Here is a 25,669-nt window from a genome sequence, read left to right as displayed (position 1 = left end):
GTTAACACGACCACTGAAATCTATATTTTAAAAATTCTGACAGATCTTGAAGACCCCAGAGGTCCTTAAACTATTTTGAGAAACAGTGGAGTAATTTTTGACATCAGATAATGAGATTCAAGTTTCCTTTATGGTTACAATAGAAAATGCCCAAGGGCATCTCTCATTGTAAAAAGCAAAAAAAAAAAAAAAAAAGTTACCACTGACTTCTCCAGGGAATTTCCTGTTTATTGTAGCAATTAAAGGTTCAGGCTTAAAGATTTCCCTTCAGAAAAATCCTCCAGACTGGTTTCAGTGAATTGTGATTTCAACAAAGGGTGTTTCCTTTCTTGAGATAGAATATGGCACATGCCAGCTGATGCTCCTAACTTCTGTACAGTAAAGGTTGCTGCTGGAAGATGGATTAGCATTTTACAGGCCTCCTTCTTTCACTAGCTTGTCACTTCACCTCTGACCCCACCATCCTGCCAGTTCTCCAGGTGAGAGTGTGAGGATGATTAGGGAGGAATTAGCCCTTCCAAGGAGTATGGAATTTTGATTCTGTTCTTTGGAATGGGTTTTGACTTTCACTTTCTTGCCCTTCTTTCTTTTTCATGTGGCTCCCATAGGCATATTATTATTTTTTCCTTCTTTTCTTGATACATTAAGCCTTACACATCTTATTTTGCAAGTCCAATGTGGGGGGGAGGGTTATGCTACTGATCAGTGGTACTAAATGAGTGCAACAACTTTCTTGGGCCTCTCCTTTTGTACCAAATCTAACTTCCAGATTCTTCTCTGCTCTTTGATGTCTCCCTTTAAGCTATTTATCCTCTTTCCTTTTAGCCCATTAAGATTTGTACTCTAGGAGTAGGTAGGCTCAGGATGCAGCCTGAACTCCAGTCGTGGGGAACTCAGAAAGTCAGATAATAGAGAGATGACCCCATAGGGCTGCATGAGTATGCTGTTTCCTTTGAGTAGACATCCATAGATTCTCATATGTTATCACCTGTCACACAGAATTCATGTTTTTCACTAATTCACAGTTCAGCCATTTCTTTATTATCATGATTAATCAAGCAGGTTTCTATGTCAATATATTCCCAAGCATAAATCAGATTTCATCCTCTCAATCATCGACACAGCTTTCTCTTCTAAATTAATGTGTCCCTGGGCCAACGTCTCAGATGAGTCCTGCTAGTTCACTGAACTCATATTTTAAAGTTCTTTTCCTCCTCCTCCCTTCTCTTCTTTCTTCTTCTCCTTACTTAATTTTTTTTAATTGACACTAGATTTAGCTATGGGGCTTGGTGCCTGCACTAAAAGTCAATTGCTTCTAGGAACTTTTATATTTTTTTGCATCTTTTTAAATAAAAACAAAGAGAAATTGAGAGACAGTGGGGAGACAGAAAGGGAGAGAGAAAGACAGACACCTGCAGCAATGCTTCACGACTCATAAAGCTTCCCCCTGCAGATACAGAGAGTGGGCTCTATCTCTCTCTCTCCCTCTCTATCTTCCCCTCCTCTCTCCATTTCTCTCTGTCCTATCTATGACAGCACCATCAACAACAACAATAATAACTACAACAACAATGAAAAACAAGGGCAACAAAAGGAAAATAAATTTTTTTTAAATTATAAAAAATAATAATAATCCAGTTCAAGAAGACAATCAAGTTGGGCCAGCAAGTGTAGGCTCACCTACATAGTGTGTCTGCTTTGTCATGAGAATGACCCCCGTTCAAACCTGGCCCCACCACACTGGAAGAGACTTTATTACTATGGTATCTTTCCCTCTCTCCCACTGTCTCTGTCTCTATTTGAACAAACATTGACTTGGAGTGGTGAAACCCTTGTGGTAAATAAAATAAACTAAATTAAGAAAACAAATGTGAGCAAATAGTTGTATGTATGTGACAACTTTTCTCTCATGAAAGGAGACATGAACACATCCTTTTCTGGATATTGTGAAAAAAGTAGTCAAATGTGTCTTGAAGACTGTGTAAATAATTTAAGAAAGTGATTATATTAAAGATGTCTCTAAGTAATTAATAGTGATTAATATAAGCGGGACCAGAAAGCTACTGTGAAGAGACATGAAGCTTGGAGATATGTATATATGTTTTTTTCTTGAGCCCACCAAAAAAAAAAAAAAAAAAACAGAGAAGAGGTGAAAATTTTGATGAATATGCTTGCATAAGTTGGAATACTCAAAAGAGTTACAAGCATAATATAAAGTTGATATTAGACATAACAAATTGTAGTGATAACATTTTTGTGAGTGTTTCTTTTTTTTTTTATACAGGATATATCCATTCAGAAAAACAAATCAGATGTAATAAGTAGGTGTAGGATTTAGAGAACATGACTGAGGTGTAGTTGAATACAAGTAGAACAGTTCAATTCAGTGTCGAACAACCACGAAAGGGAGAGGTTTAAAAAAATTCACAAAAAATGGTTTATTTATTCAATAATGTGTTATGGATCCTGAATTTATTATTTCTGTTTTCCAAGATGTTTTATTAAAGTAATGCTTATGTCATTTATATTTCAGCTATTTATATAACATTAAATATGACATCTGCATGCACTACAAAAAATGATTGAAAGTCTAGTTTCCATCCTCCATGACAGAAAAGACCACTGAACTAAGCTATTTACCCCTATTTTTCCTCCTTTCATTCTGATACCATTTTCTCTTATAATTTAAGAGTAAAATATGTCTTCATATCTATTCTGTAATAATATCCTTATTAAGACCAATAGTGAACTGTGAATACTTACTGGTAAAAGACATAAGCTACTCAAATTGTCCTTTATAACTGACTACTATTTGTTTCTTTCCTTGGTGCTGACCTATGAACAGCAGTAGTATCTATGGGAGAAGAAAATCAAACCTATGTGACTGAATTTATTCTCCTGGGCCTTTCTCAGGATCCGCAGACACAAGTCCTGCTCTTCTGCCTCTTTCTCATCATCTACCTGCTGACTTTGCTGGGAAACCTGCTCATCATCATGCTCATTCACACAGACCCCAGACTCCACACACCCATGTACTTCTTCCTTAGAAACTTGTCCTTTGCTGACCTCTGTTTTTCAACTACTACAGTCCCCCAGATGCTGGTCCACTTCCTGGTGAAAAGGAAAGCTATCTCCTTTGTTGGGTGCTCCACACAGATTGTTGTTTTACTTCTGGTTGGGTGTACAGAGTGTGCACTGCTGGCAGTGATGTCCTATGACCGCTACGTGGCTGTCTGCAAGCCCCTGCACTACTCCACCATCATGACCCACTGGGTGTGCGTCCAGCTGGCCTTAGGGTCCTGGGCCAGCGGGGCATTTGTATCTCTAGTGGACACCACATTCACACTGCGCCTGCCCTACCGAGGCAACAATGTCATTAACCATTTCTTTTGTGAGCCTCCTGCCCTGCTGAAGCTGGCTTCTGCAGACACTTACAGCACAGAAATGACCATCTTTGCCATGGGTGTGGTCATCCTCCTAGCTCCTGTCTCCCTGATCCTTGTCTCCTACTGGAATATAATCTCCACTGTGATGCAGATGCAGTCAGGGGAAGGGAGACTCAAGGTGTTCTCTACCTGTGGCTCCCATCTTGTTGTGGTGGTCCTGTTCTATGGCTCAGCAATCTTTGCCTACATGAGGCCCAACTCCAAGGTAATGAATGAAGGGGATAAAGTAATCTCTGTTTTCTATTCAGTCATAACATCTATGATGAACCCATTCATTTATAGCCTGAGGAACAAGGACGTGAAGGAAGCATTTAGGAAAGTACTTATATGATAGGGTTCAACAGTAATGCTCCTTATACTGATGAAAAATTTTGAGGATGGGGGTCAGATGTTGGCACATCTGGTTGAGGGCACACATGACTGCTCAAGGATCCAAGTTCAAGTGACTGACCTCCATCTGTGGGAGGGGGACTTCACAAATGGTGAAACATTGCTGCAGGTGTCTGTTTGTCTCTTTGATTCTCTATACCGTTTCCCTCAGTTTGTTTTGTACTCTATCATAAATAAAGAAAATATTAAGTAAAGAATTGTGAGGATGAAGAGCTTCCAACATGTTTAACATCTCTACAGCTTTTTCTCTTAACTCTCTCTACAGCAATGTATCATTAGAGGCCAATCAGGTACCCTAGTATACATATATTAACCATATAGCACTATTCAGCCATGGTTTATGGTGGTGCAGGGGGATTGAACCTGGGACCTTGGAGCCTTAATCATGACAGTCTCTTTGCATAACCCTGACATTATATTTTATAATAAACATTCATTTATAGATTTCAGATGGATCTGGGCTGTGGAGCACATGTCACCATGTGTAGACTTCATAAATACTTAAAAATATTAAGTAGCATCAGTTATGTTGTAACTTGACTTACTAATACATTTTCACCAAGAGATTACCTGTAGTCTAAAAATTCTACAACATCTTATTGGTATTATCTCATTCCTACATTAATTATCTATAGGCATCCACAGATTTGGAATTTTAAGTGATGTCAGAATGCTAGACTCTACAGTTTCCCATGAAAAAATGTTAAGTATTTATTTATCCAAAGTGTCCAATACTACAACTTTGGCTATTTTTTCCCTTTGTTTATTGCTCTAGAGTTCCCAGAGACATTCCATGACACAAACAGTCTGTGAATTTGGACTGAATTTGTCAGATGTATTATCTTTGACTCATCCTACCATATTATCAAAAGACATTGTGGGGACTATTTCCCGATGAAGAGAGTGTGCTAGCCATAGCCAGGTCATCTTTTCATGAAGTTGTAAGAGTAGGAAAGTGCCTTATCATTTACTTGATGCATTTTCAATTTGACTTCTGCTCTGACTTCATCATTTCTCTTATTATGAGCAAAGGTGTAATCCAGATAAAATAAGAAGACTCTAATCAAGTCATGTTTGCCCCACTGACCTCAGTTCCCCCAAGCCCATGATCTTCCTTGTGTACCCATTGCATTTTGGTGATGCAATTCAATCCAATAAACCATGAGAGCCAGAAAAAGTGACTAGTTGTATTTTTACTATAAAACACCCTGGCATTACACTCTAAAGGTTCACTCTGATTGACGTATGCAGGATGGACTGTAAATAAACAAGCATATAAGCAATGCAACCAATAAGTAACAATGAAATTGACTATAGTAGCCCAGGAGTAAGATGATGGTATTAACTATGGTTGAGCAATGGAGAGGAGGAGGTGATGTAAGACACGTGTGAAAGTTTTTATAAAATACAGAAAAAGAGGAATGTCATCTTCTGCCTTTCACTTTCATACTAGTTGAAGATAGGGGTGATTAAAGAGGGAGGGCTGGTAAATACAAGATTACAGAATTTGCTTTCATCTTTGACTATGTATGTTAAATCCTGCTTTCATTCTAATAATACACAATATTATTATGTATTTGAAAAACTTCAAGAAAACCTTCATTTGAACAGTAACTGGAGGCTCCACCTTGGGATTATACCTCCACTGCAAAGTTGAAGTCAAACACAATAGTAAGAATAGTTGGAGAGAGACAGAGGCAGGAATTAGTTAGAATTGGCCAAGCTGGCCTTACATATGTGGAATATATATATATATACAAAGTCAAATGGAAACAAACCCTGAGACTGACACAAAATTCGGGCTACAAAGGCAGAGGGGGGGAATTGAAGGAAAGTAGTTCACAGGGCTTCAGGAGAGGCTGATGGGCTCTTTAGTGATGGGCACAGTGTGGCAATGCAGTTTCATTACAGGTGAAAGTATATATCTGAAACACATATAGTCCTGTAAACTGGCATTACCTCAATAAAAAAAAGAAAGCAAGAAAAATAAAATGCCTTTTAAAAAGGAAAGATAATGGGAGAGCAAGTTTTGCGACATTGTTATACCTGGAGACTGGCAAGATATTTCATGGGAAGGGGACTGGTCTGCCATGAAGTTTGAAGTTTAACTCCTGCTGCACTGGGGGAAGCTTTAGTGCCTTAGCATCTTTCTCTCTCTCTTTCTTTTTATTTATTTTTTATTATCTTTATTTATTTGTTGGATAGAGACAGTCAGAAATTGAGAGGAAAGGGAGAGTTAGAGAGGAAGAGAGACAGAGACCCTTGCAGCACTGCTTCCCCACTCACAAAGCTTGCCCCCTTGCAGGTGGAGTCCAGGGGCTCGAACTTGGGTACTTGTGTATTGTAACAAGTGCCCTCAACCAGGTGCGCCACCACCTGCCCCCCTTTCTACCTGAAGAAACTTGGAGTGGTGAAATCTTTGAAGAAAAAAATAAAGAATGAATAAAAGGAAGAAAGAAAGAAGGAAGGAGAGAAAGAAAGAGAAAGAGAGAGAGAAAGAGAGAGAGAAAGAAAGAAAGGAAGGAAGGAAGGAAGGAAGGAAGGAAGGAAGGAAGAAAGGAAGAAAAAGAAAGAGGAAAGGAAAGAAAGGCTAATAAGGGGTTGGCAGGAGGCATCAAACAGATATTTAGGTCAGGCACTGTTTAACAAGAGCTTTGAAGTATGAAAATTCTGGCTAATAATATACAGACCCCAGAGTTATTTACTGGTTTGAGAAATAACAGTATGAATTAGATGATGAGAGACAGATCTTTCAGTTTATGATTACAGAACAACATGCCCCAGGGTACCTCTCGCTGCTGAAAAATTTAAAAACTATATTAACAGCACTGATTGCTCTGGGGAATGCCTTGTTTACATGAGTTCATAGGACTTTAGGCTAAAGACTTCCTTCGTGAGGAAAATCCTCCAGATGGGTTCTTTGATGAATCTGGGATTTTTAATAAAATGTTACTTTCATTCATGAAACAGAAATAAGCACATCCCATATGCTATTCCAACCTTCAGAGTATGGGGTGATGCTCAGTGGAGGCTGTCATTAGAATGTGGATTAGCAGACTACAGAAATCAGCCTTCCTCCCCTTGTTTATCTTATCTCTGCATTGGCTTTCACCGTCCTGTGCTTGTCTCCTGCTATTTATCCAGGTGAGAGTGGGTAGGATGACTAATGCAAAATCAGTCCTTTTGAGGAATATGCAGTCTGAATTCTGATCATTGAAGTGAGCTGGCTTTCACTCTTCTGCTTCTCTTTTCCCTCTGACTTCTAGAGACTGCTTCTTAAGTATAGAGTTTTTGTGTTTATCACTGTGAAGAAAACTATTACTAGAATTCTAATTTGGTTATTTTGATAAATAACCAAAAATATTCAAATGATTATCTGTATCAGTCAAATTCCTTAACAGCATCATAGGTTTGAATTGACCCTTTTATTTTATCATATTTGTTATTTGACTTTTTTTATGCAGTGAAATTTAGTGATCTTGTCTACCTTCTTTCAGTGACTTAGGACATAATTACCTACTCTAGGTCATAATCTGCATATTAAAAAATATATATATATATAGTAAAACTATGTCAGTTGCCATAGAGGCTGAAACAGACATAAAGTGAGAAAAAGATATTATTTGAATTATAGAGTTTATCTGATTCCCATAAGGACATAGAATTTATTATTATTGTTTTTGTCATTGTTGTTATTATTATTTTGATACCAGGGTTATTTCTGGGCCTTGGTGCCTATATTAAAAATTCACTGCTCTGGAAAGGAAGATAGAAAGAGAGAGGGAGACCTAGGGTATTTGCTTTACATCTTGTGAAAGTTACCTCCTGCAACTGGGGAGCAGGGGCTGCTTGAACAAGGGTCCTTACATATGGTGATGTGTGAATTTAACCAAATTTGCCACTGCCAAGTACCCAGGACACAGAAATTAATTAAGATTGAAAGGCGTGAGACTATTGGCAGCCAGTGCTGAGCACAGATTGGATAAATTCAAGAATAAGAGCATAAACAAAAATTACATGCAGTGAATGGTGTGGTTATTTTGCTTTCCTCATCAACCCCTTTGCCTTAGGAAAAAGCATTCATTAAAATCATGGCAAAATATGATAACAAAATTCACAATGGTAAACATATTTCAGCAGGTTATACATAATTCTAACAGATTTTAAGAATATTTTCGTATTTCAAAACTAATGCTCATTGAACAACTTCCCATTTGTCCCTCTTCCCCCCACTCCAGCACTTTTTAAAAAAAGATTTTAATTATTTATTGATGAGAAAGATAGGAGGAGAGAAAGAACACCAGACATCACTCTGGTACATGTGCTGCTATGGATTGAACCCAGGACCTCATGCTTGAGAGTCCAGTGCCTTATCCACTGCACCACCTCCCAGACCACCCACCCCAGCACTTGTCGTCCACTGTACTGAGTGTGTGCATTTCTTTCACTACTTTAAATAACTCTTATAAATGAAATCACATACTACCTGTTCTTTTGCATCTAGCTGATTTCCCTTAACATAATGTCATTAAGATTCATTCATGTTGATATTTTTAAGACTGAATAATCTCCTATTATACGTATATACAACATTTTATGGACTCTTTAATCTGTTGATGGTGATTTGGTTGATTTCACCTCCAGGCTGTGGAGAATTGTGATTTTTTTTTTTCTTTAATGAAAAACATCTTGGAATGCTGTATAAATAACCATGACCTTTTCATGTTGTTTATCTTTAAATTTTATTTTGTGAATGTGTAGACTTCCCCTGCAGTTTACTGAGCACAACTGCCAAATAAAATCATATATTTAAGGTATACAATGTGGGGCTGAGTGGCGGCACAGCTGACTAAGCGCATGTATTAGCATACACAAGAGCATGGGTTCAAGCTCCTGGCCCCCTCGTGCAGGGAGAAAGCTTTACGAGCTGTGAGGCAGGGTTACAGGTGTCTCTCTGTCTCCCCTGTCAGTTTCCTTCTCCCCTCTCAATTTCTCTCTGTTCTATCAAATAAAATTAATAAAATGTAAGAAAAGAAAAAAAGGTACAATGTAATATTTTGCTATGTTTATACATTGTGACATTATCAGTCAAAGTATTAACATGTCCATCACTTACCTTATTTTGTGTGGTTTAGAGCAATTAAGATCTACTCTTAACTCTAGCATGTTTCAAGTATACAATATACTTTCACTAACAAACCATATCGTATATGAAACCTACAGAAATTATTCATCCTGAATAATTTAAACTTTGTCTTTCTGTTTCAAACTGTTTCACTTGGCATAATATTCTCCAGTTTCACCCATGTTGTCACAAATGACATAATTATCTTCATTTTGAGTTTGGATGTTATTTCATTGTATATGTGTGTGCACATGAGCTCACAGCATCATCTCCATTCATCCATCAATGGACACTGGCATTGGTCCTGTAACTTTTCTACTGTGATAATGCTACAATGAGCAGGGCAGCTATTGGAAATACAGATGTTGTTTCCATTGAACACATAGATCCAGAAATGGAATTATTGGGTCACATAGGATATATATATATATATATATATATAGTTTGTTTTGAGGAGTTATATTTTTAATTTCAGGGAAGACCATTACATTTAGGGAAGGTCATCGTGTTTCATGACTTTTGGGTAAATGAATCTTTATCTGTTAAATATGTTGTAGATACATTTTCCTAAATTTCCAGGTTCTTTTTTTATTGTTGCAGTTATTATTGTTGTTGTTGTTGGATAGGACAGAAAGAAATGGAGAGAGGAGGGGAGACAGAGGAAAGTCGCCTGTGAAGTGACTCCCCTGCAGGTGGGGAGCCAGGGCCTCGAACCAGGATCCTTAAGCCAGTCCTGGTGCTTTACACCACCTGCGCTTAACTCGCTGCACTACAGCCCAACTCCCAATTTTCCAGGTTTTTTAATTAAAATTTGATTACAGTAGAATGAATTAGATAGAAGCCTAGTATTTTAAATATCTCACTTTATATATTCTATTTTATAATTGTGTGAATACATGTACATTTTAGAAAAGTTGTCCTCCTCCTCAAACTGCATAGATATATGATAGGTAGATAGAGCTGGATAGACAAAGTATATAATATGTAATTTCATAGAAAGCTTAGATTTTTTTTAAGTTTTTTTATATTTATTTTATTTATTTATTCCCTTTTGTTGCCCTTGTTGTTTTATTGTTGTAGTTATTATTGTTGTTGTCGTTGTTGGATAGGACAGAGAGAAATGGAGAGAGGGAGGGGAAGACAGAGAGGGGGAGAGAAAGATAGACACCTGCAGACCTGCTTCACCACCTGTGAAGCGACTCCCCTGCAGGTGGGGAGCCGGGGTTCGAACCGGAATCCTTATGCCGGTCTTTGTGCTTTGCGCCACCTGCGCTTAACCCGCTGCGCTACAGCCCGACTCCCAGCTTAGATGTTTTAACTAGATTTTTACTGAATTTTGGGTTAATAACTAGCTATACCTACATGTATGGCACACGTGTATAAACAGACATAAACAGATATGTATATAATGTTCTAAAGTGGATAAGCAATTGTCTGATGTCTTTTTTTTAATTAATAGATTTATTAAAGATGCCACCTTTGTCCTATATTGAATTTTCATACACCTTAGGACCTTTTCAGTTCTATCACAATTACTGATAAAATATTTCATATTTTTTCAGCCTGTATTGTATTAATAAGGGAGAAAATTTTACTAAATACTTATATTTAGTAGGATACACTTCCACTTCTTCATTTTCCTTTTCTAATTCTAATTCTGTAACATGAAATTAGTCATCTATATAAAATTTTTAAATAAGCTTATTAAATTCTCTATAAATAGTTCACAATGAATTTCAGTGAATTCATGAATTAATTTTGATTATATTAAAATCATAGGACCATGATGTTGACACTCACAAAATCAATGTCTTCACTTAGTTTTGTTTCATGGATTTCTTTAAATAGATCCTGAATGCTTCTTTTTAAATATTAATTTTACTGGGTTTTTTTTGTTTGTTTGTTTTCTCTGGAGCTTTACCTCTCTGCACTTTTTCAGATAGAGATAGTGAGTAAGACCATGCTCAGTCTCCCATACCACCATAAGTCAGAGCTGAACAGTGCTCTGGAAAAAAGGAAAAAGAGTGAGTGAGAGATGGAAGAAAAAATAAATAAATAAAAAAGCCACAGCACTGAAGTTGCCTTCAGTGTAGTGAGGGCCAAACCTGAACAAGGGCTAAAAAAAACAGTAAGTGAGAGATGGAAGAAAAAAAACCAAAATAAAAAACCCACAGCACTGAAGTTTCCTTCAGTGTAGTGAGGGCCAAACCTGAACAAGGGCTAAAAAAAGGTAGTGAGTGAGAGATGGAAGAAAAAGAAACCGAAATAAAAAACCCACAGCACTGAAGTTCCCTTCAGCGTAGTGAGGGCCAAACCTGAACAAGGGTTAAAAAAAAGATAGTGAGTTGAGAGATGGATAAATAAATAAATAAATAAATAAATAACTCACAGCACTGAAGTTGTGAAGTTGCCTTCAGTGTAGTGAGGGCCACGCCTGAACAAGGGCTGTGTACATGACAAGGTAACACACTTAACTAGCAGGCTGTTTTGTGGGTTCCTGAATGCTTCTTACATAGAGTTTGTTATGTTTGTCATTCTGAAGAAAAGTATTATTAGAATTTTAATTTGATTATTTTAGATATGTAACAAAAATACTCAAATGATGATCTGTCTCAAATTCCTGAACAGTATCATAGCTTGAATTCACTGATTTATCTTATTTATTTTTAAAAATATTATTTAACTAGGATAGAGACTGAAAAATTGAGAGGGAAGGGATAGGGAAAGAGGGAGAGGGAGACCCCTGCAGTACTGCTTCAGTGTCCATGAAACTTTCCTCTTTCCCCTTGGACTGAGGACATGGAGTCCGGTTCTTGAACATGGTTATATGTGTGCTCAGCAAGGTGCACCATCACTGGCTCCAATCATTTTTATTTAATATGTGCAATCTCATCTGCAAACTATCTTTATCCTCAATATACGATGCTTTAATTCTTCCTATTGCCTTTTGGACAAGGCTCATCTCCTCAGTGACAGAAAAGTTATTTAGGTATTCCTGATAGCTACTTTTGTGACTACAGATAACTGTATTAGAGGATTAATGCTAAAACCCTCAAAATGAGCAGATTTCTGGACTCGACTTTATGTAGTGGATAATGAGGTGGGGTAGAGGAATATAGGCAAAAGCTGAATGTTTCCTACAGTTTCTTTCCCCCTGAGTGGGGGCAGGTGTGTCTGTTTGGGGGCTTCACTGCTCTGGGCCTACTTTTTTGGATAGAAAGCAAGATGGAGAGGCAGTGGCTGGGGACGTGTGAAAGCACAGAGCTCTCTGCCCTGCAGTAGTTCACCCATGGGCTACACCAGCAGCTCTAATCTGGGTTACACTCAAAACAAAACAGGCACCTTCCCAGATGAATTATTTCCCAAGCCTTACAATGTTTAAGAAACCAAAAATGTAGGATACAGAAGCGTTAGTATAACCAGATGGAAAATTGGTTCTGAGGAACCAGACAGAATTAGAAAGTGAATACAAAGAAATTACTAATCATAACTGATACTACCATCCAAGTTTTATCACTGTCAAAAGGCCTATTCGAAGAGAGACAAAAAGAGTATGGGGTATAGATTAGGGAATAATTAAAGAATGCTCCAGGTGAAACTACCAAGAAGTCACTATTTTTTCTGATGTTCTCAGCATCTTCCTGACATTGAAAATAAACGGTAAAAATTAAAAGTCAGGTGCAACAGACTACTACACCTTTATCTCCCATTTCTCCCTTGAAGTGTTTTGTTAGGATTACATAGAAATATAATGAAATAGTTGTTATATATATATATATATATATATATATATATATATTCCTGGAATATAAAAATATTTAAATAGAATAAGTAAAAATAAATATAAGGGAATATACAAGAAAAATAATCCACTTTCATAGACTGAATCAATTCATGGAATAAATATTTAAATGTTTTGAAATAACATCAACTTACTTCCTTCCCAAATGTACATAACAAATCACTGATAAAAAGTAGGGGAAAAAAAGAATAGATGATAGTTCAGTCTACTAAGCATCTAAGTAACAAATCAAGGTTTGGTCATATCTGATATTCAAGATGATTTTTGTCCTTCTAATGTTACTAACAAATTCAAAGAGAGAAGACCAATAATTATATTAAATTGTAAGGACTAAAAAAAAATCACCTTATATTACTGTTATGTTGAGAACTTATTATATAACTGTATATCTTTCAGTTCTAATTATATATAAGTTGTCAGTGTATTGACAGCCATAAAATAAAAACCTACTTTAGATACTGCTTAGTAAAATCTCTAAGTGTAGAGAGTCTTTTATAACTGATAACTGTTTCTTTCCTTGGTGCTGACCTATGAACAGCAGTAGTATCTATGGGAGAAGAAAACCAAAGCTCTGTGACTGAATTTGTCTTCCTGGGCCTTTCTCAGGACCCACAGACACAAGTCCTGCTCTTCTGCCTCTTTCTCATCATCTACCTGCTGACTTTGCTGGGAAACCTGCTCATCATCATGCTCATTCACACAGACCCCAGACTCCACACACCCATGTACTTCTTCCTTAGAAACTTGTCCTTTGCTGACCTCTGTTTTTCAACTACCACAGTCCCCCAGGTGCTGGTCCATTTCCTGGTAAAGAGGAAAGCTATCTCCTTTGTTGGGTGCTCCACACAGATTGTTGTTTTACTTCTGGTTGGGTGTACAGAGTGTGCACTGCTGGCAGTGATGTCCTATGACCGCTACGTGGCTGTCTGCAAGCCCCTGCACTACTCCACCATCATGACCCACTGGGTGTGCGTCCAGCTGGCCTTAGGGTCCTGGGCCAGCGGGGCATTTGTATCTCTAGTGGACACCACATTCACACTGCGCCTGCCCTACCGAGGCAACAATGTCATTAACCATTTCTTTTGTGAGCCTCCTGCCCTGCTGAAGCTGGCTTCTGCAGACACTTACAGCACAGAAATGACCATCTTTGCCATGGGTGTGGTCATCCTCCTAGCTCCTGTCTCCCTGATCCTTGTCTCCTACTGGAATATAATCTCCACTGTGATGCAGATGCAGTCAGGGGAAGGGAGACTCAAGGTGTTCTCTACCTGTGGCTCCCATCTTGTTGTGGTGGTCCTGTTCTATGGCTCAGCAATCTTTGCCTACATGAGGCCCAACTCCAAGATAATGAGTGAAAAGGATAAAATGATCTCTGTGTTCTACTCAGCTGTCACACCCATGCTAAACCCCATCATTTATAGTCTGAGGAACAAGGATGTCAAAGGGGCTCTCAGAAGAATAACTAGAAAATAATCTTTTAACTATAAGAAATTATTACTTCTGATTTCTTTCCATCTTTAACTATGTGTGTGTGTTAATAATGACAATTCAGAGATGTGAATAGAAACGACTTCTTCAAATTTTTCTTACTTTCATCTGTTTCTTTCACTTTCCCCATCCTACTATTTTTCCATCTCCTCTCAAATCAATCAATCAAATTGATTATCAAAGCAAGGCATCTTAATAGACAGAACAGGGTAAGAACTATCTGGAAAGTACAGACAGAAAATAGAAAGATAGGGAGGATGGAGAATAGTATAGAAGGAGGGAGAGAAGACGGGAAGTAGGAAGGAACAGAGGAAGGATAAAAGGGAATAAGGAGAAAGTCAATGAAGGTCACTGACAATGTCACTAAGGCTGGCAAAGATGGACATGATGCCCATGTTTTGTAAAATGCCCAAGGTAATTCTGAAATGCAATTCTAGATGAGACTTGGTGTTAGAAAAGAGATCAGGAAAGAATCCAAGACTGAACCTTGGAGATATCAATATCTCAAGACAGAGGAAGTGTAGCAAATCAAGTCTGAAACAGCAGCAACAATCAGACAAACAGAAGGCGAAACTGAATAGTGGTATCAGAGAAAAAAATTGATTAATGATGACCAAATAGCTCAGATTTGTATAATGATAAAAAACTTTTAATTGGTAAATTTAGTTGATATTAAAATTGAGAAATTACATTACAGAAAAATTATGAAATTGTATATGTCACTAGACTTTCAGATACATATATCATACATTCCATGAAAGATTACTATCAAGTTGAGAACTGTTTGATGAAAGAATTAACCAGATAAAGGTATGGTGGGGAGTGACAAGTATAGGACATGGACAGATTATTCACCACAGAAGATATCCAAAAGGCCAAGAAACACATGAAAAAATGATCCAAGTCTTTGATTGTCAGGAAAATGCAAATAAAGACAACAATGAGATACCACTTCATTCCTGTGAGAATGTCATACACCAGAAAAGGTAACAGCAGCAAATGCTGGAGAGGGTGTGGGGTCAAAGGAACCCTCCTGAACTGCTGGTGGGAATGTAGTAAATTGGTCCAACCTCTATGGAGAACAGTCTGGAGAACTCTCAGAAGGCTACAAATGGACCTATCCTATGATCCTACAATTCCTCTCCTGGGGATATATCCTAAGGAACTCAACACACCCATCCAAAAAGATCTGTGTACACATATGTTCTGGCAGACAATTTGTAATAGCCAAAACCTGGAAGCAACCCAGGTGTCCAACAACAGATGAGTGGCTGAGCAAGTTGTGGTATATATACACAATGGAATATTACTCAGCTATTAAAAAAATGGTAACTTCACCGTTTTCATCCGATCTTGGATGAACCTTGAAAATTCATTTAAGTAAATAAGTCAGAAACAGAAGGATGAATATGGGATGATCTCACTCTCAGGTAGAAGTTGAAAAACAAGATCAGAAGAGAAAACACAAGTAGAACCTGAACTGGAATTGGCGTATTGCACCAAAGTAAAAGACTCTGGGGTGGGTGGGTGGGTGGGGAGAATACAGGTCCAAGAAGGATGACAGAGGACCTAGTGGGGGTTGTATTGTTTTATGGAAACCTAGGAAATGTTATGCATATACAAACTATTGTATTTACTGTTGAATGTAAAACATTAATTCCCCAATAAAGAAATTTAAAAAAAGAATGGAGTTATAAGGTGGATCATCAGGAGAATTGCACACATTTGACTTTTTTAGCAACAGACACTTTCCTAACCTCATCTTCAAAAAAGATTCTCCTGTGTTGTCTTCATGTGTTAGTTGTAGTCTCCCTTTATTTGAAGCAAAAATCAGTAGTTGCTCTAAAATGATGATAAGTACATTTTCTCTATGAAGGGATCAAGTAATTATTTTAGACAATGTATGCCCCTACCATATCTATTCGACCCAGTTATGTGGTAAGAAACAGTTGTAAATAATTTTCAAACAACTATTTTCCCTAACATTACTTGTGTCATCACCAGTACTTCACCACTCTGGGCTATTTCATTTATTTTAGCAGGTACGTGGATCGTAGCTAAGAGAAGCCCTATTATTTGCCATTGTCAAGATCCTCTGCATGCCATTATTAAAGAAGATAAAATATTTTGTTTTGTTTTGTTTTTTGCTAGATTTAGTAGTTTTAAAAGAGCATGAGGACTGGTAAAATAGCTCACTTGGATTGTGTGTGGTTTTGCCATATGCAGGAACCATCCTCTTCTGCCCTCCTGCCTGCACTGAAGGAATGTCAATGCTGTAGTCTCTTTCACTGTCCTCTGTCCCTATCTGAAAGACAGAGAGAGAGAGAGAGAGAGAGAGAGAGAATATCACATCTGCTCAATTTTATTTGTTGAAACTCAGTCATGTGGCCCCACATGAATGACAGAGGGAAAAAAGGACAGAAGGACATGAATAGACTAGGCAGGCATCCCAATACAAGTCTCCCTCCCCCATTTTTTATTGGATAGGACAGAAATTGAGAGATATGGGTAAAATAGAGGGGGAGAGAAAGATAGACTGCTTGTGAAGTGATGCCCCTGCAGGTGGGGAGCTGGAGACTCAAACCAGGATCCTTACTTGGGTCATTGTGCTTCATACGATGTGTGCTTAACCCGGTGTCCTTGGTTACCAGGTTCCAGAGGCTACCATGATGCCAACTGGACTTCCCTGGGCAGACAACCCCACCAGTGTATCCTGGAGCCCCATGTCCCCAGACCCCTACCCCACTAGGGAAAGAAAGAGGCAGACTGGGAGTATGGATCGACCTGCCAACGTCTATGTTCAACAGGGAAGCAATTACAGAAGCCAGACCTTCAACCTTCTGCTCCCCATAATGACCCTGGGTCCATATTCCCAAAGGGTTAAAGAATAGGAAAGCTATCAGGGGAGGGGATGGGATATGGAGTCCTGGCGGTGGGAACTGTACCCCTGTTATCCTATGGTCTTGTCAGTGTTTCCATTTTGTAAATAAATTTAAAATAAAAAAGAGTACTACTCTTCAATAAAAAATAAAAATAAAAAAATGCCCAGTGTGCTACTGCCTGGCCCCCCACAAGCCTTTGTTTTTAACTACTATATCTTAAAAACATTTGAATTTTAGGAGAGTTTATGTTAATCTGGTACTTTTTCCTAAATATTTAGACATTTGCTATATATTTTACTCATTCTTTCTTCCATTACTTTGACACTTTGCTATAATACATACTAACTTTCAATAAGCACATTGATGCATCCTTTAATTTCTGCACCTGTTTGATTCAAAAATTTCAAAACTTACTTGATAATTTATATGCTCCCTATTTTTAGCTTATTTAAAGATACCTTTTAAAATGCCAGTTGAATTTTTATAGTTATTACATTTAATTCATGAGTTACTAAAAAATAAAGTACATTTAAATAAAAGCATTAAATCTTTTCACCTGAGAGCACGGCATATGTCACTATTTCTTTGTTTCTCTTCTTATTTTTTTTCTCTCCTCTTTCCATCTCTCCCCCTTTTCCCCTTGATATGTCACTATTTCTTTGGTGATTTTACACACATGCAATCACACCTGTATCTTTTCACACTGTTACAACAGACACTATGCTACACTTATCTATTTGTTTATTTTTAGAGACAGAGAGGCAGAACGATAGTGAAAGAGGCCACAGCAGTGAAGCTTACTTCAATGCAGTAGGGATCAGGCTCAAACGTGCATGGAAAAACAGCACACTATCCCAGTAAGCTATTTCACCAGCCCGTATTCATAGATTTTTTATAGAGATGAAATTGTGAAGTACATCCTTGCTCTCATCCTTGCTTTCAGAGAGATTTCAATTTGGAAGATGAAGACAGGAAGGACAACAAAATTATAAATAAAGAAGCTTCTCATAATGATTGTTGCAATGATATTTTGAGTCTGCCTTCAGTTTGGGGTTGCTGCCACTTAGATTGGTAGCCTCTTAGACAAGTTAGTAACTTTAAAATACAGTCTGTATAAGTAGAAAGCAATGCAGATTAGAAAATTAGCATTAAAAAATTCTGACCAGAAGAATAACTACTATTTCTTCCTAAAGCTGGGGAAATTTTGGACAACAAGAGGGTGGATAGGAAGGCTTTAGTGGGATTAGCATAGACTGAGTGTAAGGGATTCTCTTGTCTGTACTTTAAATATAGATACACACACACACACACACACACACACACACAAAAAGACATGGGGCAAAATCATATGCATCATCCAGAAACATGACAGGGTACTCTTTAGGTTTATGGCAACCAAGATGTCTACCAGAGAAAAAAACAGGTAGTAGTGGAGGTAAGAGTGAGAAATTAGAAATTAGACCTATTAAAAAGTTATTGTTGAGAAACAGACTATGGTCACTGGGACTGAGATATTGAAAGGAGATCAAGGGAAATACATTTATTTGGACTCTGTGTAGATGGAGGCCAAGTGGATTCACTGGGGTTGATCAATTATGGCACTGACTTAGACTTTAAAAGAAGAGGAAAAACAGATCAGGAGAACTAAGAGTCATGTGCCTGGCTATGTGGAAGTACTCATTGGATATAGCGAGAAGGTAATTAGAGGTATAAATCTGTAGTTTCTGAAAGCAGAAACAATTACAGAAGCCAGACCTTCCACCTTCTGCACCCCATAATGACGCTGGGTCCATACTCCCGGAGAGATAAAAAATAGAAAAGCTTCCAGTGGAAAGGATGGGACATGGAACTCTGGTGGTGGAAAATGTGTGGAATTTTATCCCTCTTATCCTATGGTTTTGTTAATATTCTCTATTTTATATTTTATAAATAAATTAAATTTAAAAAAGAAAATCTCATAGCACATGTAAGAGAAAATCAAATCAAAACAAAACAAAACAAAAAAAAGCAGATGGTATTTAATAGATGAAGTTACCTGGGATGAGATTTACTATGTGAGAAGAAAGGGAGCTTTATATTAACACTGTGGTGAAACTTTCAAATTCAGGAAGAGAAGAGGCTTCATTAAGAAGAAGGTACCCTGTGGAGGAATGAGGACAGCCAGCAGCTAGTTTTATTCGGAAGCCAAGAGAAGAAACAATTAAGATGAAGAAGGTAGTCAAGTGACTGGCTATTCACTGGCTGAAAGAGGTGGACGAAGGGATAACCACTTTATCTGGAACATTAATGATGACCTTCCCAAAGAAAAGAGATAAGAGAGTGAATGGGAGTAGGTTTAAAAGTGAGTAGAAAAACAGGAAAGGGGAAACGAATATTGAATGCATCTCTCTCTCTCTCTTTTCCTTCTAAGAAAAGCAAAATTAAATGCGTCAAAATTTAAAGGGTATGTAAAGTCAGAGTAAGGATTACTTTATGATGGAATAATCAAAGCGATTTCTATAATAAATATGATCTACAAAAGAGGATGAAAATATTTAAGATTAAAGAGACTCTGTAGGAGTGAGACTTTGGTAGACAGCTGCAATTGGGAAAACAGGTGTGAATGTTCAGACACACACAGGTGGGCGGGAAGTTACCGAGTAGAAGACAAGAGCTGCCCTCTCTTCCCTTCTCTTTCTTACCCCACACTACACCTTCTGCTCTGAGTACAGGATGGGGAAAGCTGAGATTGAACGTATGAAGCAGTGATTTTAAGGCTGGAGACAATACTGAGTTTGCAAACTGTTTTAGAGGGAATATCTGAGTATTGATTATCAACTTGAGCAGTGAGCTGCTAAGATGTAGATGATAGTTCAAGTATCTTCAGAAGGAGTCAATGGAAAGGAATCAGAAAGATATAAATATAACTTAATAACATGCTTAATAGAGTGTAATATGTGATAAAAATAATTGACATAAATGAAAAGGGAAGAAATATTTTTAAATATTGCCAGGAAAGTGACAACTTAGAAAAAAAACCAAAATCTCACCATATAATTTAAAAGTAAACTTCAAAGTAATTTTTTAAAAAAGATATATAGATTATGGCCTAAATAGAATAGAAAATTACACCCCAACATGAATCATTGAGATTAAGTGGACAAGACCAATAGATGTCACTGTGTAAAAAGTTCAATAACAAATTAGATAAAATCCTATTAAAATAAAATAGCAATCAAAGTATCAGTATCTCTCATTTGTAGTAAACTCTAACAATTCAGTAAGAAAAATATAAACATATACCTGAAAGCAGGATTACACTAGAGTTTGCAGTGAGTACCTCCCTAACACTTCCTCTCCACTATTCCAAACTTGGGATCCATGATTGCTCAACAAATTGTTTGGCTTTGTATGTTAACTCTCTTTTCAATCACCAGGTTCCAGATGCCACCAGGATGCTGGCTAGGCTTCCCTGGATTGAAGACCCCACCAATGTGTCCTGGAGCTCAGCTTCCCCAGAGACACACCTTACTAGGGAAAGAGAGAGGCAGACTGGGAGTATGGACCGACCAGTCAACGCCCATGTTCAGCGGGGAAGCAATTACAGAAGCCAGACCCTCTACCTTCTGCAACCCTCAACGACCCTGGGTCCATGCTCCCAGAGGGCTAGAGAATGGGAAGGCTATCATGGGAGAGGGTGGGTTATGGGGACTGGGTGGTGGGAATTGTGTGGAGTTGTACCCCTCCTACCTTATGCTTTTGTTCACTAATCCTTTCTTAAATAAAAAATTAAAAAAAAAAAGAAAAATATAAACAAGTAAATTATGAAAGTTAAAACAATGAATTGAGTGTTATATACAAATTAGTGAAAAACTATTTGTATGTTAAGCTTATCATGAGAAAGTGAGTGGTCAATAAAAAATATCTGAAAATGCAAAATGCATAATAATTTAAATGAATTCCTCTTTTTACTCAGAATACTAAGTAGGTATATTTTTACCATGTTTCTGATCAGTCCACTCATAAAATTTTATTCTAAGGTTTAAAATAAAATAGTCACACACCCAGACGTCAACTTTGCTTACACACACACACACACACACACACAAACACACAACTTTCAACCTATAATGGTGACAAAATAGCCTATTCTAACACAAAGGTCCCATATAATGTCATGTTATGCCACTGTATTTTCAAAGCTACTTATCCATGTAAGAGTTTAGATTTATTACTCATCACAGACCATGAGTTGTAATAGTATCTTACATTTAGGTTTATAAATGTCTTTAATCCTCACAACTATGAAGCAGCTTTTATGACTATTGACAGCTTATTGTTATCCACAATATGGAAGGGTGCAGAAAGGTTAGTAACATGCTCAAAGTTAGATGAGTAAGTGAATATACTTGAATTTAAACCATAGTATTCTAAAAACTGACTCCTAGCTCTTTACCACAGCTACCATATAACATAGAAATATTCTCTGTAATTGTTTAAGTAAAGAAAAGAAGATTCTAACTTGCACAACTCAGTTAAAAGTATATTGCATTAAAATGAAAGAATTATATCTAAATATATACAGAATTTATCAGTTAATAAAGAGATTGTAGCTGGTTTTCTACTACACTTAATTTTATTATTTTAAAAGAAGTTCTAGAGTCAAAGATGAGACACTGCTGTGTATATATACTGCCGTGGTCACAGATCATGTCTCTCAGCCTCATTTAACTCAGAACTACGTCGGGGAAAGAGCACAAATTTTAAACAGAATGTGACACATACCTTAGAAATCATTTTGTGGGTAGAGAATTCAAAAAGATATTTTTAAAGCCATATTATATTTTACTTTTCTGTTTAAATATGTATTTCAAGCTACACTGTTTTTACAATGAATTATAAGGTAAATCACTTTTTTCCCCTTTGGAGAAACCTTTTCTTTGAATTGAAAGAATTTTGAAATGAACTCATGAGCCATACTAAATGGTACAGTGCAAGGCCAATATATATCTCCCCAGGACCCTCCTCAAGGCCCCCATGACTTCCTTATTCCTCAGACTGTAAATAAGGGGGTTCAGGGCAGGGGTGACAATTGTGTAGAAGACAGAGATGATGTTGTCCTGTCTAGGGTTGTGGAGGGAACTGGGCAGAACATACATGAATGTGGCAGCTCCATAGAACATTCCAACCACAGTCAGGTGGGAAGAACAGGTGACAAGGGCTTTCTGCCTGCCCTCAGTGGAGGGCATGTGCAGCACAGTAAACAGAATCAGTGTGTAGGAGGCAAGGATAGCAGCTAGAGGGGGCAAGAGGAAGGTCACACCCATTACATACACTAGCAGTTCATATCTGGATGTATCTGCACAGGCCAGCTTCAGCAGAGGAGGAATCTCACAGAGCAGGTGGCTGATCTTCCGGGCTCTGCAGAAGGGATAGTGCATGGTGTACAAGGTATACATTAGTGCACTCAGGGATGCCAGAACCCAGGATGTGGCCACCATAAACCAGCACACACTTGGCCTCATGAGAACCATGTAGTTCAGAGGATGACAAATGGCCACATATCTGTCATAAGCCATGAAGGCCAGTAGCAGGTCCTCGGCACCACCCAGGGTCAGTGCCAGAAACATCTGCAGGGCACAGCCTTCAAAGGAGATGCTGTTGTCACCACGCAGGAAATCCACTAGGGCCTTGGGGGTGACAACAGACGTGAAGAGCAGGTCCATGAGTGAGAGCTGCCCGAGCAGGAGGTACATAGGCACGTGGAGCCGGGCATCCACTGTGATGACCAAGATCAGCAGGCTGTTACTGGTCAGGGCCAACATGTACAGGGCAGCGATGGTGGCACAGAGCAGCTCAGGAGACCCGCTGTCATTCAGAATGCCCATCAACAGGAAGTCACTTCCCAGAGTGGCATTCCAGAGCTCCATTCCTGGTTGTTTCTTTAATTTCCTGGAACAAAATTGATCTCACTAACTTTTGTCTTTTTGCTTGGCCATGTAAAACTGTTGTGTCATGTAATTTTGTAACATCAAAAATAGTCAGATATGTTCTAAGGGTAGTCAATAATATGCCAACAAACTGCTGCTTTTCCCAGTGAACTTACTCTACCTATTGATCTCAGGATATCTGATTCTTAGTTTTATCTTGAATAAAGAACTGTGTAAATGGCGAACAAGGAGGTAGCTAAAGCTAAACATTAAGTAAGCACTCCATAAAAGAATTAGCATGGGAGCCGGGCGGTGGTGCAGTGGGTTAAGCGCACATGGTGCAAAGCACAAGGACTGGCATAAGAATCCCGGTTTGACCCCCCGGCTCCCCACCTTCAGGGAAGTCGCTTCACAGGCAGTGAAGCAGGTCTGCAGGTGTCTTTCTCTACCCCTCTCTGTCTTCCCCTCCTCTCTCCATTTCTTTCTGTCCTATCTAACAACAACAGCAATAACAATAATAACAACAACAATGATAAACAGCAAGGGCAACAAAAGGGAAAATTTTTTTAAAAGAATTAGCACATTAAACCTAAAGTGTATCTTTCAAGCAAGATCAAATCATCTGTTTGTCAGTAGTAAAACAATATTCCAGCATCCATGTTGTTATACTTGTCCCTAGGTGTTAGCAGTTTACTGAATGACTTAAATACCCAGTCAGTGATACATTTTGAATAGCATATTCTAAAACAGAAACAGGAAAGCTGTGAATAAATGACTTCCACTTCTTTTTCCAGATAGTTGTGTTTTCAACTGTTTCTATCCCTGAAATAGCAGACACAGTCCTCATTGAAAGAGACAGTATGTTCACCTTAGTCATCTCTCTTGGCCAATCGTACATTCCCCAAGTTTTGGAAACAGACTGTAGATTGAGACTAAGTGGTGGTGTGTTTGGGATGTTTAAGATAACTCTCTCGAATCAGTGCAGTCATGGTAGGTTTGTTTATTTTTCCCCTTTTTTCTAATTTGTTGCCGTCATACAACTAAATTCTTTATGTCCTTGTATTAGATGTGCACACACCACTTCCATCAGGAACTTGGGTCCTCTTCACTACACTGTACTGGGTGCCCAATGCTTTCTCAACCTTCTCTCCTTCAAACCCTTCCCACAACACCCACACACCACAGCAAATTCTTGACTGTGCTGCACCAGACCACACCCAATCCAGCTTCAGCTTGTGTTTTCTCTTTCTTTGGTTCTCCTCTCTCCCTCTCCCTCTCCCTCTCCCTTTCCCTCTCTCTCCCTCTCTCTCCCTCTCTCTCTCTCTCTCTCTCTCTCTCTCGCGCGTGTTTGTTGCTGGGTAGGACAGAGAGAAATCAAGAGATGAGGGAAAGACAGAGAGGGGGAGAGAAAGATAAGACACCTGCAGACCTGCTTCATCACTTGTGAAGTGATCCCCCAGCAGGTGGGGAGCCAGAGGCTCAAACCAGGATCCTTACTCTGGTCCTTGCACTTCGCACCCTGTGTGCTTAAACTTCTGCAGTAGTGCCTGGCCCTCTCTTTCTTTGCTTCTTAAGTCCTACGTATCCATGAGAGACACTTTACTGAATGGGAGAAGATTTGTGTGCATAAATATGATACAAAAGGCTAAAATCAAAACAAAATAATCTTATTAAATAAATAAAAATAATTAAAAGAAACATATATATATACACACATATATATATAGCTTACAAAACTAAGCAACAAAATAAATAAATAAATAAATAAATAAATAAATAAATAAATAACGGAGAGAGGGCATAAACAGAATCTTCCTCAAAGAAGATATCTAGATGGCCAATAGACATATTGAAAACCTCTCTCTGTTTAAAGGTTACGACAAAATGTGAGGCTCTTGGAAATCAGAAGTGTAATGTCAATAGCAGACAAGGCTAGGAAGATCAGAGCATTTGTGTTTAAGAGTAATGGTGAAGTTGTAGTCAACAAAAGAATGTGTACTGCACATTGTAACCATACATACAATTCTCTTTACTCTCTTCCTCCTGACCCAAACACTTAATCTGCTATCTGAGGAACAGAGTAGCCATAAGGTAGTTACTAGATTTTGGGCAACAGTGACTGAGGAGAAGGGCTTCTATTCTGGAGTAGCACAGTGGGAAGGTGGTACTTAATTCCAGAGAGAAAACAAGACATACAGACCTGAGATTGACAGAAACCAGTTTCATGAGTTGTGGGAATTGGACAGATACTTCCAACTACAAATAAGGATTAAAACTATGTAAGTTACCCCACTAGGGAAAGAGAGAGACAGTCTGGGAGTATGGGTTGACTTATCAACACCCATGTTCAGCGGGGAAGCAATCACAGAAGCCAGACCTTCCACCTTCTGCACCCCATAATGACCCTAGGTCCATACTCCCAGAGGGATAAAGAATAGGAAAGCTATCAGGGGAAGGGATGAGATGCAGAGTTCTGATGGTGGGAATTCTGTGGAGTTGTACCCCTCTTATCCTATGATTTTGTCAGTGTTTCCATTTTATAAATAAAAATTAAAAATTAATATATTCTAATAGAAAGTTTAAAAAACAATGTAAATGAAGTGTTATTCTACCAACAGGTTCACTAT

At 38.2% G+C, this 25,669-nt stretch overlaps 3 protein-coding genes across 3 annotated transcripts; 2 read left to right on the top strand and 1 right to left on the bottom strand.

Annotated features, from left to right (window-relative positions):
• The first annotated feature begins 2,856 nt into the window (after positions 1-2,856).
• On the top strand, positions 2,857-3,777 carry LOC103117698 (olfactory receptor 2D3-like). The gene has a single exon (XM_007527807.2). The coding sequence runs from the start codon at positions 2,857-2,859 to the stop codon at positions 3,775-3,777; it is 921 nt and encodes a 306-aa protein (XP_007527869.2).
• Positions 3,778-13,312: 9,535 nt separating this feature from the next.
• LOC103117699 (olfactory receptor 2D3-like) lies at positions 13,313-14,236 on the top strand. The gene has a single exon (XM_007527808.1). The coding sequence runs from the start codon at positions 13,313-13,315 to the stop codon at positions 14,234-14,236; it is 924 nt and encodes a 307-aa protein (XP_007527870.1).
• Positions 14,237-22,091: 7,855 nt separating this feature from the next.
• On the bottom strand, positions 22,092-23,042 carry LOC103117641 (olfactory receptor 2AG1-like). Its single transcript, XM_007527739.2, has one exon. It carries the CDS (start codon positions 23,040-23,042, stop codon positions 22,092-22,094), a length of 951 nt encoding a protein of 316 aa, XP_007527801.2.
• Positions 23,043-25,669: the final 2,627 nt, after the last annotated feature.

The sequence above is a fragment of the Erinaceus europaeus genome, chromosome 17 (assembly GCF_950295315.1).
Source record: "Erinaceus europaeus chromosome 17, mEriEur2.1, whole genome shotgun sequence".
In the NCBI taxonomy this organism is placed as follows: Eukaryota; Metazoa; Chordata; class Mammalia; order Eulipotyphla; family Erinaceidae; genus Erinaceus; species Erinaceus europaeus.
Note: the sequence above shows the minus strand (reverse complement) of the source record. Positions and strands in the feature narration are given on the sequence as shown.